Here is a 16,762-nt window from a genome sequence, read left to right as displayed (position 1 = left end):
AGGGCCATACCAGATGTCTGGGAGGCTGGTGGAGAGTCCTCACAAGGCAAGAACACATCTGCTCCATCCTGGTCTCCAAGGTCAATAAGTTCTACCTGCTCCAGTGCATCCACATTCACTTCCATGGATGAGATACTCCCTATGGGGGCTGAAGATCAAGAAGGGGGCAAGTCAGGAGGACGCAGGCCAGAGCCCCCAGAGCCCCTAGGATGGTCAAAGATATGTGTCAGGTCCAGAGACAGAAGTTTTGAGGGCCAAAAAAATAAGGGGAAGAGGCTCCCATGATTCAGGACCTACGAGACCTACCCCCCCCACCCCACTCCAGGCCCTCTCCCCAGGACTCAGAGCTTACGTCTCTGCGACTCGAGATGCAGGTGGGACAGGGGGAAGACAAACTCCGTCTCCGGCTGTAAAATTTCCTCAAAGAATTTCTGCCGCTCCCGAAGGCGGAGCTGCTGGCGCTCCAGGGCTGCCCGAGGATTTGGGTCCATGTCAGCTCCTGGGAGGTGGCAGGGCAAGTAGAGCTATGAAGTTGAGAGGGAACACAACGGGGGCCTGGGCTTGGGGAGCCCCTCTGCAGCCAGCATCCTGGCGTTGCAGCCTGGACACCACCGGACTTGGCCACCTCCTTCCCTTCCTTGAAACAAAGTCTGTTACTACAAACTTCAAGTCTCAGAGAGAGGCAGGGCTGAGCCTGGCTCCACAAAGGGGATGCTGGTTCCAGGCACGGCAAAAGAAGCTCCTCTGTATTCAGGGAATGGGGCCAATAGCCAAGACTCAGTATCATGCCCTGGTGAGAGGGGTTGGAGGGATTGGTCCAGCCCAAAAGAAGGAGGCACTTCTAACGGACCCAGCCACCCCTCGGAAGGCCATGGAAGACGGTGGGATGGGGACCTCAGGGTACTCAAGTGCTGTAACTCTGGTTCATGCCCAGCCTTCAAAACCCAAAGACTAAAACACCCCCTCTCCCCCACATACCCTATCATCACCATCCCCTCCAAACCCTGCTCTTAAGTCAAAGACCTGACTTCCAGACTTGGCTCTGCCGCTCAGGAAATCATCTTTCCAGCCTCAGGCTTCCCATCCGAAAATGACTTAATAGTCCTTCCTGCCTCAAATTCAACCCAGCGGCTGCTGGTGCAGGTGCTCTGTAAAATGTAAAGCCCAGATACTGTGCTATTTAGAGGCGCTCTCCCATCTCTTTCTTCTCCGTACTCCCCAGGTCTTTATTTAAGCACCTCTCCTCTGACACGTCTCAGTCTTATATCCCCACTAGTCAGTGAGTAGCAATTGGAAGGGCGGGTCCTGGGTCCAACTCAGACCAGACCCCTGCGGTCCCCAGTGCTGAGAGCTTTCCAGAACACCAGAGCTCTGGGCCAGCCCAAGCCCTATACTTCCACTCGCATTCACTCCATCTCCTTCCGGCAGCGCGCTCTGAGCCCATCACCGGAGGCAAGGGAGTATCTGGCTTGAGGACCAGCTCGTCATCCTCTGTAGCCTGCCTCCCTCGCTTCATCTGGACTCAGTGTCGGAGACCCCGGCCAGCTCCACAGGCGCTGCTGCGGGCCGCGAGGGGCTCAAACCCAAGTGCGCCAGCCAGGGCCAAAGACAGTGTGCGGAGACCTGGTGGCCACCGGCTGGCAACGGGGGAGGGAGGCGCTGACGCCGATTCCCGGGAAAGGCTCTCTGAGCTGCCGCCCAGGTCACAGCGCTAAAAATACCCGGGGCCCCTGGGGCCGTCTGCTCCAGCGGCCGGGCGGGGGAGGGAGAGAACGAGGGTGGGGGCGCCCACGGGCCGGGGGTGCCAGGACGCCCCCTCTCCCCCTCACCATCTCCCGAGACCTGAGGCGCTGTCCCCAGGGGGCAGCGGAGCCGGGGCCGGGGAGAGGAAGGGAGTTGTTTACGCGACGAAAGGTGCTGGGGAAAAGACGAGGTCTGGAGAGCCCGGGGAGCCCCAGAAATGCAGAGCGCCCCGCCGGTCTCCGCCCCACCCGCCCTGGAGTCCGCGGGAGCGAGAAAATTCCCTAAAAAGGGCCGGGACGCGCCCGCGGGTGGGAGGGGGGAGGCGGCCGAGGGCCCCAGGGCGTCCGGCTAGTGCGGAGGGCCCCCAGCCCTCGCCCGGCCGCCGCCTCTGCGCCCCCGCCGCTGAGCCCCTACCTGCAGTGCCCCGCGCCCCCGCTGCCTCGGTCGCTCGGCTCCGGCGAGACGGCGGCGGGGGCGTGGGAGCGAGCCGCGCCGGGCGGGGTGGGGCTGCGCCGCCGAGGCTCCCGCGGGACGGCCGGGCCCTGGGAGCCGGGAACGAGGAAGCGGCGGGCGGCGGAAGTGGGGGAGGGGCGGCGGCGGGCACCCGCGCTCGCCTCCCTCCCGGCGGCCTTGGGGAGCCCCCTTGGGCGCGGCCGCTCGCACTTCCAGGCCCGGGGAAAAGTTCCCGGCGCGCATCCCTGCCCCGCAGCTGGCCGCGCTCGTCCGCACTCCGCCCGCCGCCGGGGCGCTCGGCTCCGCACGCTCAGATCCACTTGCTGCGCCGCCCTGGGCGGCGCATCCCCGCCGCGGGGACACGCGCGGGTTGTCGACCCACGCGCACTTGCTGCTGGCGACTCCCGGGCAGCCCCGCCGCAACGCACCCGCACCCTGGGCGAGAAGGCGCAACGGGGAAGGAGACCCGCTGGAGCGGGGAGGGCATTGACCCGGGGCCGCGCATCAGGGCAGGTGCGCCGCGGCGGAGGGCCCCCTGACCCTAGGACTCACCCGGCAGCCCCGGGTTCTGTCTCCGGGATCGCACCGAGCCGCCGCCCAGGCTTCCAGCGCACTGGGCGGGGTGGGCGCCGGGACGCGGCGGGTCAGGGCTGCAGGGGTGGGCCGCTGCGCCGCACCCCGAGACGCCGGCGTGGAGCCAAGTCCTCCAGGGCGCGAACAGGGGCGCTGCGCGGTCAGATTGGCGGGGGTGGAGGGGCAAGGCACAAACTGCGGGGCCGACGGAGGAAACGCTTGCCCCCCTCTCCGCGCCTCCTGCTCAAACCAGTGCCTAAGTGTCCAATCTAGCAGCTCCTGGACTGAGATTCTGTGCCCATTCTTTTCCTCCTCCCTCCCACCCATCCCCTTGTGCTCACAGCTCCAGAGCCATGGGAACAGGACCGGGTCGGGGGTGTCTGTCGGGAATACTTCCGTGGGGTCATTCGTTCATTCACTGAACAAACATCCACGAGCAAGCCGGGAACTGGGAGTCATCCTTGGCACCTCCCTGTCCTGTGGTAAATACACCTCCATTCCCTGTCGATTCTCTTCCCTAAATAACTTTTCAATCCACCGTTCCTCTCTGTTTGCACCACCATCTCTCCCTTGGCTCCCCAGTAGCCTTCTATCTGGTTTTCCTGTACTCACTCTGGCCCTGCTACACTGCATCCCCCCCCCCCCATAACACACAGCAGTCAGCCACCATTTCAAAACCCAAGTCTGCGTTCAAAACGCCACCCCCTGCTTAAATCCCTCCATTATTAGAATAAAATCTAGGTGCTGATATCTGAGCCGAGTCTTGAAGAAATAAGTTCAACAAGCAGAGAAGAGGGGGGATGGGCATGTGCAAAGGGATGGAGTCATGACACATTCAGGCTTCCCTGTCAGGGGACCAGCCCTGTACAGATACCCAAAGCGCTGCTTCATCTATTGTTAGTGGGATCTCAAAACAACCCTGTGAGAGAAATACAGCAAGCAGCGTTCCCACTATTTTACAAGCAAGGAAACTAGTTTGTGGGAGGCAAGTGGTAGTCCCACCCTTCTGGGTTGCAAGCCTAGCTCTGCATCTGGCCAGCTGTGTAAACACTTAATTTCTCTGTTCCTTGATTTCCTTGCTTATTAGGTAGGAATAATTAATCCCTACCACTTATGAGATAATTCATATAAAATGCTTAGTACAGGATGTGGGTACTTCGGAGATGCTCAATAAACATTAGGTGTTTTGATTGATGCTCAATAAACATTAGGTGTTTTGATTGTAATGGGTTCTGAGAAAAGGAGGAAAGTGCTTTCTGTGAATTTCTGAAATTATAGGAAGTACACCCTAATAGTTAATACTTCTTATTAACTTATTATATATCTGTTGCTATTATAAGTGCTTTGCATATATTAACTCTATTAATCCTCTTAACAATCTTGTGAGGTAAATACTATTATTATTTCCATTTTACAGACCCAGAAACTGAGAGACAGAGAGGTGAAGGGACTTGTCCAAGGCCATACAGCAAATAAGTGATGAAATTCAAATCCACAGAGGCTGCTTCCGGGGACTGCGCTTGTAACCTCTGCTCCCAGCCTGTTCCCTTTCTGTCCTGTTGCAGTTTCTATCTTCCAAGAAATGTTTTAGTCAGTTTGATTCTTAGTCCTCATTACTGGATGAAGTAGATACTTCGTCCCCCTTCCTAGCACAGAGGAATGAGACCCACTCGGGAGTACGGTGGGTGAGAGCTCGGCTCCCAAAACCATTTCTCCCCGTTCCAGGCTTATCCCCAGGAACAGAACTCCATGGGTTGTTTCGACCTGTCCCCAAGATGGTGAGAGATCTGGAACTTCCATCCCTTCTCTTTGCCAGATAGTTGCCACATGAAGGGGTAGAGAGAGAAAAGCATCCAAGCTAGAGATAATTCAGGGGGCTAAGCTGGAAGGGTGTCAGGCAAGAGAAAGACCCAGGCAGCGGCCCCAGGAGCAGATGGCAAAAGGAGGTGGAAGGAACCATGGAAAAGTAGATGGCTGAGACTTCTGGCTTCCATCCTGGATGCAGAAAGCTGGGAAGAGCATCATTACCACACTAATCACAATTTTTAAAAATTGTTAGGTAGTCTATAAAATTACAACTTCTGTCAAACTCAGAGAGCTGAGGTTGCAGAGCAACCAATTAACCTGCATTCCAAAGAAGGACGGGAGCCTCCAAGAAGAAATGGGATGCAGGCACTGGCCCCCTTGTGAGGTGGGAGGAAGACAGGGCCTCCGGGCAGACGGGCGAGAAGAGTCATTTCCTTACGTAGATCCGGGTTTCTCTCTCGTATCACATTCTTTCTGCCTCCAGAAAGAGCTACATAAAGAACTAAAGATGTCTGGAAATGGACAGAATAAAAGTAAATAGAAGAGACATTTTCCTGTTTTTAATCACCTTGCAAGACAACTGACTATTAAAGCCAGAGAGTGGATGTACACTGCTCTTTCGCTTTCGAAGTCATGGGGATGCGAAGTGCAGCACAGGGAATATAGTCAGTAACTGTGTGTGGTGACAGATGGTAAGTACATTTATCATGGTGAGCATTTTGTAATATATATAATTGTCAAATGACTATGTTGTACAGCTGAAACTAATATAAAATTGTATGTCACTACGTTTCAATTTTTACAAGTAGCAATATGTTGTGGATAGATAGCATATATTAAAGTAAAATGTATAACAATAACAATAGTCAAACTGATGGGATAAGTAATTGGAAATATACTCTTGAAGGATCCTCTGCTGTATAAGAAGTGGTATAACATTATTGAAAGATTGACTTTGATTAATTGAAGATATATATTGTAAATGCAAGGGCAACCACTAAAAAAAATTTTTTAAAGAAGTTTAACAAGCCAATATGAAGATAAAGTGGGATTATAAAAATATTGGGAGGCATTCTCCCTGGGCCTTTTTGTGCTCAACGTGTCTTGTTGACTATGTCAAGATTGCAAGGATCTGACTTCTCTGTCACCTGGGCCCTCGCCCAGGATTGTTGATTGTTAATAGAGCTGGAGAGATCAGATCAAATCAAGGCAGGCTTGCTTACTGCTTGTTATAAAAGTTCTGGGCCTGGCTCCTTAGCCACAGTGTAAACTCACTGTGTATATGCTGTGCATCTGGGACCACCATATTGGTTGTTGGCCTTGGGGCAAAGGGAACCAACAAACACACAACTATGCTGCTGTTCATGTTGTTTGGTGTGCTGTGAGTAACCAACTGTTTTGATCAAATGAAGTAAGTCTTATTGTCTATTTTTGGTACCCAATAGATTGATGTTTTTCCTTGAAAAATCCAAAGTAAGGAAGAAAAAGAGAAAAAATGAGAAAAAAAAACATGTAAAATATAAAACAAATAGCAAGATACAAGATTTTAATCCAACTGTCAATGAAAGACAACAAATTAAAAGACAGACTAGTAGAGTAGGAAGTAAAGCAAAAGGCAATAATGTACTGTCTACAAGAAACCCAATTTAACCATAAAAAAATATATGGGTTAAAAGTAAATGAGTGGAGGGCACCTGGGTGGGTCAGTCATTAAGCGTCTGACTTTGGCTCAGGTCATGATCCCAGAGTCCTGGGATCGAGTCCCACATCGGGCTCCCTGCTCAGGGGGAAGCCTGCTTCTCCCTCTCCCACTCCCCCTGCTTGTGTTCCCTCTCTCACTGTGTCTCTCTCTGTCTCTGTCAAATAAATAAATAAATATCTTTAAAAAAAAAAGTAAATGAATGGAATGAGATACACCATATAATCAGTAATCAAAGCAAATCAGAGTGGCAATATTAATACCAGACAAATGTAAACTTCAAAAAGACTATTACCAGTGATGAAGAGGGATATTCATAATAATAAAAGGTTCAATTCACCAAGAAGACTCCACTATTATAAATGCAAATACATCTAATAACAGAGTTTCAAAAATAGATGAAGTAAAAACCAATAGACCTAAAATAGAAAGAGAAAAGTCTATATTTCAGTTAGAGAATTCAATACTGCTCTCTCAGTAATCAATAAAACCAGTAGACAGGACAAAGCAGGGAGGATATAGAAAACCTGAACACTAGCAACTGACTTGTTCTGACTGACATTTTTGTAACACTTTACCCAACAACAGCAGAGTAAACATTCTTTTCAACTGCACATAAAACTGCACCAAGATACACCATAGTCTGGGCCACAAAACAAACCTCAACAAATTTAAAAGAATTTAAATCATACAAAATGTTGATATGACTATACGAGAATTGAAATATAACTAATAAAGATATCTGGGAAACACCCCCAATACTTGGAAATAAAGCACAACACTTCACAATAATCCATGAGTCAAAAACGAAGTCCGCAAGGAAATTAGAAAAATATCTTGAATTGAATAAAATTGAAATGCAGCAGCCAGCCACCAAAATACCCCCAGTGCTCAGTGCCATTCATTAGTCATACCTTTCTATAGACCTCTGCTACACTGGATCAAGGTTTCTCTATGTAAGAAATGGTAATGGATCCTGCCCAAAATTAGAATTAAAAAAACAAAAGACCACAGCTTCCATCTTGGGTGTGGGTCCTCTATTGCTTGGATCACTCACTCAGGGGGGAGCCAGCTACTATGTTGTCAACAGCCATGCAGAGAGGCTCACGTGGCAAGCAACAGAAGATTCCAGCCAACAGCCAGGAAGAGCAGAGGCCTGCCAGCAGCCACATGAGTGAGCAGGGAAACAGATCCACCAGCCCTGGGAGTGCCTTGGAAGGACTGCAGTCGTGGCCAGCAGCTTGCCTGTGACCTCCTGAGAGATGGAGGCAGGACCATTTGAGCTAGAGCATTCCTGGATTCCTGCTACCCAAAGCCTTTGAGATACTGAATACTTGTATCAAACTGCTAAGTTTGTATTGACATGCGGCAATAGATAACCAGGTAGAGACTCTGGTACTGGGGCAGAGTGCTGCCGTGTCAGCTCCCAAGCATGGCAGTGGCATTAGAACTGGCAACAAACAGAGAAGAGTGTAGTCAAAGTGCCTTGGAAAAGCTGCTGATAGAAGCCTCAGGCCTTTGATAAGACAACAGCCAGGGCAGACTGGTAAGCACTACTGGAAACTGGGGGAGGGGGGAAGCTCGCTATGTCAGGACACAGAGGTTAGCAGCCCCATCACCTGCAGTAAAGAGGAGAACGGCAGGGAGGTACGCCTAATGAACTGGGTGATCTAGCTAATTTCCAAGCAAGGTGGTGAAGGTGCCACCTGGTCTCTTCTCGCTGCCGATGGTAAAATGCCAGCAGGGAGAGAGGAACTAAAACAGCAGTTCCCAAGTGACAGCGAGGCTGCCTCCGGGAGCGGGGGGGAGCATTTGGCAATGTCTGGAGACGTTTTTGGTTGTCGAAACTGGAGAGGTTGCTATTGGCATCTAGTTCGTAGAGGCCAGGGATGCTGCTAAATATCCTCTAGTGCACAAGACAGACTCCTCTCACCACTGCCCCCCACACAAAGAATCATCCTGCCCAGAGTGTCATAGTGTCAAGGTGGAGAAACCCTGAGCTAAAAGGAAGCGCTGTTAAATTTGAAGGAGCCAGGACTTCACGGTAGGAAATTCTCAGCCTCTCCAAATGGCAAATGAAAGTAACATTAAGAAGTGGTTTCCTAGCAAACCTCAAAGCCAGGGCATTGAAAACATCCAAAACAACATGGTCTAAAAATGAAACTGAGAGGGGCACCTGGGCGGCTCAGTCGTTGAGCGTCTGCCTTCGGCTCAGGTCATGATCCCGGGGTCCTGGGATCGAGCCCCACATCGGGCTCCCTGCTCAGCAGGGGAGTCTGCTTCTCCCTCTCCTTCTGCCACTCCCTCCACTTGTGTTTTCTCTCTCACTCTCCCTCTCAAATAAATAAACACAATCTTAAAAAAAACAAAAACAAAAACTGAGATTATGGCTACAAAATCTTGAGTTTATATCTCAGGAAGAGGCAATGCCTCAGAGTACTATTCAGTCAGATAAAAGATCTCTAAAGAAATTACAGGTGTGCCTCACAGATCCTCTGAATCAAACAATAGGGATTCTAGAAAGCTTAGGGGTGTTGTGTTGTCCCTTAGCCATTTCAGCAGAAGCCTAATGCAGAGAAGGGCTTATCTCAAAGAAATTGTGGGCATGACTTTTGTCTAATAGAGTGCCCTGAATAAGATTCAGAGTGACCTACAAGTTCTTCAAAGGATAATATATCCAGAAACATCTCCAGCTTGGATGTATAGGGATAAAGAGAGTATAAAATAAAAACAGGATTTTTGGTTCTGAACAAAATGGAGTAGATGCATTCCTCTCTATCCCTCCCACTAAGTACAGCTTAAAATGCTAGACATTATATCTCAAACAAACATAAGAAGGCAGACCAACCAGGAACCCTAGTAGGTTTTCTTTTTGCTAGGGTCTGGAGAAGCCTGCAACCTGGAAACAGGCAGTTAAAAATTGTTCCCATGAAAAGCCTGTTTTCTCTTGTCAAAGGACTGAGAAAGGGGCACCCTAGCAAGACAGAAATCTTCTGACATTAAATGTCCCACTCCAGCAATACTAGAGGAAAAACCACTCCCAGCCTCCACTAGCAAAGACAGAGGGGGAAGCCAGACTTCAATGTTTGTCTTGTAACAAAGGTAACAGGACACTTCCCCCACTTCACCTCCAGGTGGTGTTAGAGGAGACCCGTGGGAGCCTGGCCTTCATCACTGCCCAGCAGTAACAAATACCCCTCCCCAAGAATCCCTCCCCCTTTCCAAGGTGTCAGAGGAGGCCATGTGGGGAGCCACACTGTCATCCCCATCCAGCAATAATGAGGCACCACTCCCTTCCCCCAGTGTAAAGGAGGCCAAGTGTAGAGCCTAGATGTCCACCTCTGCCAGCAGTCATGAGATAACCCTCCCCTTGCCCTACTGGTTGGTATAAGTGGAGTCATGTACCTAGCCTCAATTTTCACTCTCACCTGGTGGTAAAGAGTTGGTGCCCCCTGTCTCACTGGCCCAGGTCATCTGAGGCCTACTAAAACAGAAGATTTAAATGAGATCCAGAGTCTCATAACATAATTTCCAAAATGTCCAGGTTATAACTGAAGATAATTCAACATACCTAGAACCAGGAAAATCTCAATTTGGATAAGAAAAGACAAACAATAGATGCCAACAAATCACAGCATTGCTGGATTTATCTGACTCTGATTTTAAAACAATCACTATAAAAATGCTTCAACAAACATTCTTGAAATAAACTAAAATATAAAAAAAATCTCAGGGGAAAAAAATAGAAGACATAAATAAAATAGAAATCTTAGAACTGAAGAAAAAATTATTGTGCTGGGTTGAATAGTGTTCTCCAAAAATTCATGTCTACCCAGTACTATAGAATGTGACCTTATTTGGAAATAGAGTCTTTGCAGAAATAATTAGTTAAAATGGGGTCATACTGGATTAGTGTGGGCACTAAATCCAATAACTAGTATCCTTTAAAAGAAAACTATGTGAAAACAGAAGGATACTCAAGGGAGACCACCATGTGAGATGGAGGCAAATACCAGGATGATAGGTCTATAAGCCAAGGAACGTCAAGGATTGCTGGCAATCACCAGAAGCTAGCTAGGCATGGGGCAGATTCTCCCTTAGAGCCTCCAGAAGGAATTAACACCTTGATTTTTGGACTCTTGGCCTCCAGTACTGTGCGAAAATAAACTTCTATAGTTTTAAGCCATCAAGCCAGTTGTTACAGCAGGCAGGTCTAGGAAATTAATACAGAAACCAAAATTCAAACAACAACAACAACAACAAAAACCTTACTGGAGAGGCTCAGTAGAAGAATGGAGATAACGTATGAAAGGATCGGTGAATTTGAAGAGAGAACAGTAGAAATGATCCAATCTGAAAAAGTGAGAAAATTATAGTAAGAAAGAAACAAAGAAAGTACAGAGCCTCAGGAACCTGTGAGACAATAACAAAAGATTTAACATTTGTGTCACTGGAGTCCCAGGTGGAGAGGAAAAGGAAGTGAAGCTGAAAAAACATTCAAGAAAATAATGGCTGAAATTTTCCCAAATTCAACAAAGACCTGAACCTACAGGTCAAAGAAGCTGACTGAATCTCCAACATAAACCCAAATAAATCCATGATAACACTTTTGAAAAATTAAGTTAAAGAAAGAATCTTGAAGGCAGTTAGAGAAATGATATCTTACCAATAGGAGAACAACAGTTCAGTTGCATCAGGTTCTCATGATCCATGGAGGCCAGAACAAAAGTGGCACAACATTTTTAAGTAGTGAAGGAAAACACACAACATTTTTAAGTAGTGAAGGAAAACAAAGTCAATCCAGAGTGCTTGACAAAGACTCTCTCCTTGATCAAACTCTACCCCGGCTCCTCTGAGCCCTCTTTTCGACCAGGCCTTAACCTTGGTCTATAAAGACTTGAACAAACACTAATATAGTTTCTAACAGCTCAAGGCTGAATCCCTAGGATGACCCCAGACCCCTTAAAGTGTCTGCCTAAGAAAACTCAAGGCTGCCAAATGAATTCACTGTTTGTTCCAGCCAACCCCTGAAGACAGGGTCCCTGTCTCCCAACAGCAAGATACACATCTTCTATGGGAGGGTAGGAGCTAGCAAACCTAGATGGGTTTCACGTGGACCAATATCCCCTTTCTGCTTTCTGTAAATTTTCACTTCCTTAACTCTACAGAGCACCCCCCTCACCCCCTCCTTGTTCTCAAATTCCTTTAAGATGCTGAGTCATCTCTGTACAAATCAAAGTTGAGTTCAGTTCACACTGGATTCTTTTTCCTATTACAACAGTATATTACTGATCAAAATCTGTCCTTTCTACTTTAAATAATTTGTTTATCTCTGACATGCTGTACCCAGCAAGAAGACTTTTTAGGAATGAGAAATCAAGACATTCTCAAATGAAAGAAATACTAAAAGAATTTGTTGTCTGAAGACCTACCCTAAAAGAATGACCAAAGAGGGCACCTGGCTGGCTCAATCTGTGGAATATGTAACTCTTGATCTCAGGGTTGTGAATTTGAGCCCCACACTGGGTGTAGAGATTACTTTAAAAAATAAAATCTTAAGGGGCGCCTGGGTGGCTCAGTTGGTTGAGCGACTGCCTTCGGCTCAGGTCATGATCCTGGAGTCCCCGGATCGAGTCCCGCATCGGGCTCCCTGCTCAGCAAGGAGTCTGCTTCTCCCTCTGACCCTCCCCCCTCTCATGTGCTCTCATTCTCTCTCTCAAATAAATAAATAAAATCTTTAAAAAAATAAAATAAAATAAAATAAAATAAAATCTTTAAAAAAGAAAGAAAACACCATAGATTAAATAAAAAACAGAATCCTAAAAAATGTTCAAGTAATACAGGAAGGGTGGGAAAATGGAACAGAGGAATGAAAAACAGAGGAAACGAACAATAAAATGGCAAACAGAAGCACTAAGATACAAATAATTACATGAACGGGAAATGGCCTAAATATATCATTTAAAAGTGAGAGAGACCTGCAATATAGAATATGAAAAAATGACCCAAATATAAGCTGTCAACAAGAAATTCACTTCAAGTATGACATAGGTAAGTTGAAAGTAAAAGGATTGAAAAAGATATGCCATACAAACATTAATCAAAAGACCGCAGAATCTGCCATCTTAATATCAGATAAAAGAAAATCACCAGGGAAAAGAGGTTACATTACATAATGATAGCAGGGTCAAACCATGAGGAAGACAAAGCAATCCTAAATGTATAGGAATCAAACTGATAGAACCGAAAGGAGAAACAGACAAATCCACTATCAGAGTTGGAGACTTCAACACATCTCTAAAATACGGATAGAGGGGCTCCTGGGTGGCTCAGTCAGTTAAGCGTCTGCCTTTGGCTCAGGTCATGATCCCAGGGTCCTAGGACTGAGCCCCGTATCAGGCTCCCTGCTCAGCAGAGAGCCTGCTTCTCCCTCTTCCTCTGCTGCTCCCCCTGCTTGTGCTCTCTCTCTGTCAAATAAATAAATAAAGCCTTAAAAAAATAAAATAAAATACTGATAGAAATACTAAGCAGAAAAGCAGCAGAATATGTACTTAACAAAAGAACTTAACAAAACCGTCATCCAAAAGGATGTAATTGACATTTAGAGAACACCCAACAACAACAGCAAGACACACATTCTTTTCGAGTGCGCATGGAATATTCACCCCAACAGACAATATCCTAAGTCCAAAGACAACCTCAAGAGGCTTAAAACAATCAAAATTATACAGTGTGTGTTCCCTTGACCACAATGGAATCAAACAGATCCAAATCAGTAACAGAAAGGTGACAGGAAATACTCCAAACACATGGAAATTAAACAACATACTTCTAAAAAAATCTAGGGGTCAAAGTGAAGATCTCAACAACATTTTCTAAAATTTAGCTGAATGCAAAGTATCAAAATATGTGGGGCACAGTTAAGGCCATGCTGAAAGGGAAATTTACAGTACTAAATGTTTACTTTCAAAGGAAGAAACACCTCCAACTAATAATCTAAGTTCCTGCCTTAAACTAGAATCAGAAGAGCAAAAATCCCAAAGAACTGAAAATAGAAAAACAATAGAGAAAATCAAAGAAAAAGCTGGTTCTTTGGAAATATCTATAAAATGGACAAACATCTAACAAGATTGACAAAGGAAAAAAAGAAAGAGAAGTCCTAAACTGTCAATTTCATGAGCGCAACAGAGGATATCCTTATGGGCTCCCAGACATTAAAGAGACAATAAGGGTCTACGAAGAACAATTCTACACACATAAGTTTGGCAATTTAGATGAAAAGGACTAAATCCTCAAAAAGTACAAACTGCCGAAACTCACCCAAAAAAAATAGATCATAAAAATAGCTCTATAACTATTAAAGAAATTGAATTTGTAGTCAATGCAACACAAAGACACACACACCTCCCTCTTGAAAAAGAAATATCCAGCACCAGATAGTTTCACTGGAGAAATCCACCCAATACCTATTAGAAGGATTAATTAGAAGAATTAATACCAATTCTATACGATCTCTTTTAGAAAATGGAATAGGAAGGAACACTTCTCAATGTAATTTTAAGAGGTTAGTATTACCAAACCAAAGACAGTACCAAAACAAAACAAAACACAACACAAGACACATTTCATCTAAGTTATCAAATTTGAGGGCATGGAGTTGTTCATGATATTCCTTTATGATCCTTTTGATGTCCCTAGGATCAGTAGTGGTGGCCTCTCTTAAATTTCTGATATTGATAATTTGTGTCTTCTTTCTTTTTTTCTTGGTTAGGTTGGCTAGAGTTCTGTTGATTTTATTTACTTTTTCAAAGAACAACTTGTGGGGTTCATTGATTTTCTCTGTTGTGTTCCTGTTTTCAATTTCACTGATTTCTGCTCTAATTTTTATTATTTTTCTTTTGCTTGCTTTAGGCTTAAACTGCCCTTCTTTCTCTAGTTTCGATTGATTTCTGATCTTTCCTCTTTTCCAATATATGCACTAGTGCTATAAATTTCCCTCTAAGCACTGTTTTTACTGCACCCTACACTTTAGATAAGTTGTCTTTCACTTTCATTTAGTTAAAAAAAGTTTTTTTAAGATTTTATTTACTTGTTTTTGGAGAGAGAGAGAGAGAACATGTGAGGGTGGGGTGGAGGGGTGGGAGAGGCAGAGAGAGAGAGAGAATCTCAAGCAGACTCCCTGCTGACAGCAGAGCCCTACATGGGGCTCAATCTCATGCCCCAAGATCATGACCTGAGCCAAAATCAAGAGCTTAGCCGACTGAGCCACCCAGACACCCCTAGTTCAAAATATATTTAAGTTTCTCTTGAGATTTCTTCTGTGATCCATTGTTATTTAGTAATGTATTGTTTAATCCCCAAATATCTCGGACTTTTCCAGCTATGTGTTATTGGTCTCTAATTTAATTCCATTGTGGTTTGAGAACATACTTTGTATGATTTCTATTCTTTTAAATCTGTTCAGGTGTGTTTTATGGCTCAGAATGTAGTCTATCATGAATGTTCTATTCTTAGAATATATTTAGGCCATTCACATTTATTTTATTTTATTATTTTTAAAGATTTTATTTATTTATTGGAGAGAGAGTGAGTGAGAGAGAGCATGAGAGGGGGGAGGGTCAGAGGGAGAAGCAGACTCCCTGCTGAGCAGGGAGCCTGATGTGGGACTCTATCCTGGGACTCCAGGATCACGACCTGAGCCGAAGGCAGTCGCTTAACCAACTGAGCCACCCAGGCGCCCTAGGCCATTCACATTTAAAGTGATTACTGATATAACTGCCATAACAGCGATCATGTTTATAACTGTTTTCTATTTGTTGTACTTGTTCTGTATTTCTTTTTCTTTCTTCCCGTCTTTTTCTGCTTTCTTTTGTTTTGAGCATTTTATGTGATTCTATTTTTCTCTCCTTTCTTAGCCTATCAATTACACTTCTTTTAAAAAAAATTTAGTCAATTCCCTAGAGTCTATAATATATATTTACAACTATTTTAAGTCTACTCTCAAATTATACCAGTTCAAGGGTAGTGCAGGTACTATATAAAGGACCCAGAGCCCTCACAAAAATAGACACAAAAATCTTCAACAAAATATTAGCAAAAATTCAATCCAAAAATACATAAAAAGAATTAAACACCAAAATCAAGTGGGATTTGGGGCACCTGAGTGGCTCAGACGGTTAAGCCTCTGCCTTTGGCTTGGGTCATAATCCCAGGGTCCTGGGATCAAGCCCCACGTCCTGGGATCGAGCCCCATGTCAGGCTCCCTGCTCAGCAGGGAGCCTACTTCTCCCTCTCCATCTGCCTCTCCCCCTGCTCATGCTCTCTCTCTCTCTCATAAATAAAAATTAAAAAAAAAAAACCCAAGTGGGATTTATTCAGGCATGCAGGCCTAGTTCAACATTCAAATATCAATTAATATAATCTACCATAGTAATGAACTAAAGAAGAAAAAATCACGTGACCATATCAACTGATGCAGAAAAACCATTAGGCAAAATCCAATGTCCATTATTATAAAAACTCCCAACAAACTAGGACTAGAGGGTAACTTTGAACTGGATAAAGAGCATCTACAGAAAACCTACAGCTAACATCATATTTACCGGTGAAAGATAAGATCAAGAACAAGCCAAGGATGACTGTTCTCATCACCTTTATGCAACATGGTACTGGAATTTCTACTCAGCAAAATAAGACCAAAAAAGGAAATTAAAGGCATATAGGTGAGAAAAAATATTTCAAATCACATATATTACAAAGGACTCATATCTAAAATACATAAAGAACTCTCAAAACTCAACAGCAAACAAATAATCCAATTAGAAAATGGGCAAAAGACAGATTTTTCATCAAAGAGGATACAGCAGTGGCAAATAACACATTAAAATATGTTAAGCATCAATAGCCATTAGGGAAATGCAAATTAAAACCATGATGAGATAGCACTCCATACTTATTAGAAAGGTTTTTAAAAAATAGTGACCATACCAAAAGCAGGTCAGGATCCAGAGAAAACAGATCATTAATATGTTGCTGGTGGGAATGTAAAATAATATAGTCACTATGGAAAATAGTTTGTGGCTTCTTAGAAAACTAAGCAGACACCATATGATCTAGCAATTGCACTCTTTGGCATTTATTACTGAGAAATGAAAACTATGTTCATACAAAAACCTATACATGAATGTTCACAGCAGCTTTACTTGTAATAGCTCTAAGTTAGCAACAATTCAAATGTTCTTCAATGAGTGAATAGTTAAACAAATTGTGGTACATTCCATACTATGGAATAAAACTCAGCAAAAAAAAAAAGGCGGGGGGAACAGATTATTGATACATGCAACAACTGGGTTGATATTGAGGGTATTTTCTGAGTGAAAAAAAGCCAAACTTGTAATGTTACATACTGTAAAATTCCATTTGTATAACATTCTTGAAATAACAAAATTATAGAAATGAAGAGGGGTTGCCAGAGGGTAGGGTGAGAGG

The 16,762-nt window shown here is 44.9% G+C and overlaps 1 protein-coding gene across 4 annotated transcripts in view; it reads right to left on the bottom strand.

Moving 5' to 3' along the window:
* Positions 1-16,762, bottom strand: part of DBNDD2 (dysbindin domain containing 2) — a 30,797-nt gene that overhangs the window by 1,911 nt on the left and 12,124 nt on the right. The window contains exons 1-3 of one of the 4 annotated variants that reach the window (XM_021689353.1): positions 2,749-2,802; positions 353-499; positions 11-148 (exon numbers count right to left, since the gene is read on the bottom strand). In XM_021689353.1, the coding sequence (XP_021545028.1) occupies positions 11-148; positions 353-491 (277 nt within the window). In that variant the 5' untranslated portion in view covers positions 492-499; positions 2,749-2,802. Of the gene's footprint in view, positions 1-10; positions 149-352; positions 500-1,023; positions 1,110-2,157; positions 2,360-2,748; positions 2,803-16,762 lie in introns of those variants that run through there. The other 3 variants (XM_021689357.2, XM_021689354.1, XM_021689355.1) reach the window with 3 other exon arrangements.

The sequence above is a fragment of the Neomonachus schauinslandi genome, chromosome 10, assembly GCF_002201575.2.
Source record: "Neomonachus schauinslandi chromosome 10, ASM220157v2, whole genome shotgun sequence".
Classification (NCBI taxonomy): Eukaryota; Metazoa; Chordata; class Mammalia; order Carnivora; family Phocidae; genus Neomonachus; species Neomonachus schauinslandi.
The sequence above is the reverse complement of the archived record's forward strand: the minus strand, read 5'-3'. Positions and strand labels throughout refer to the sequence as shown.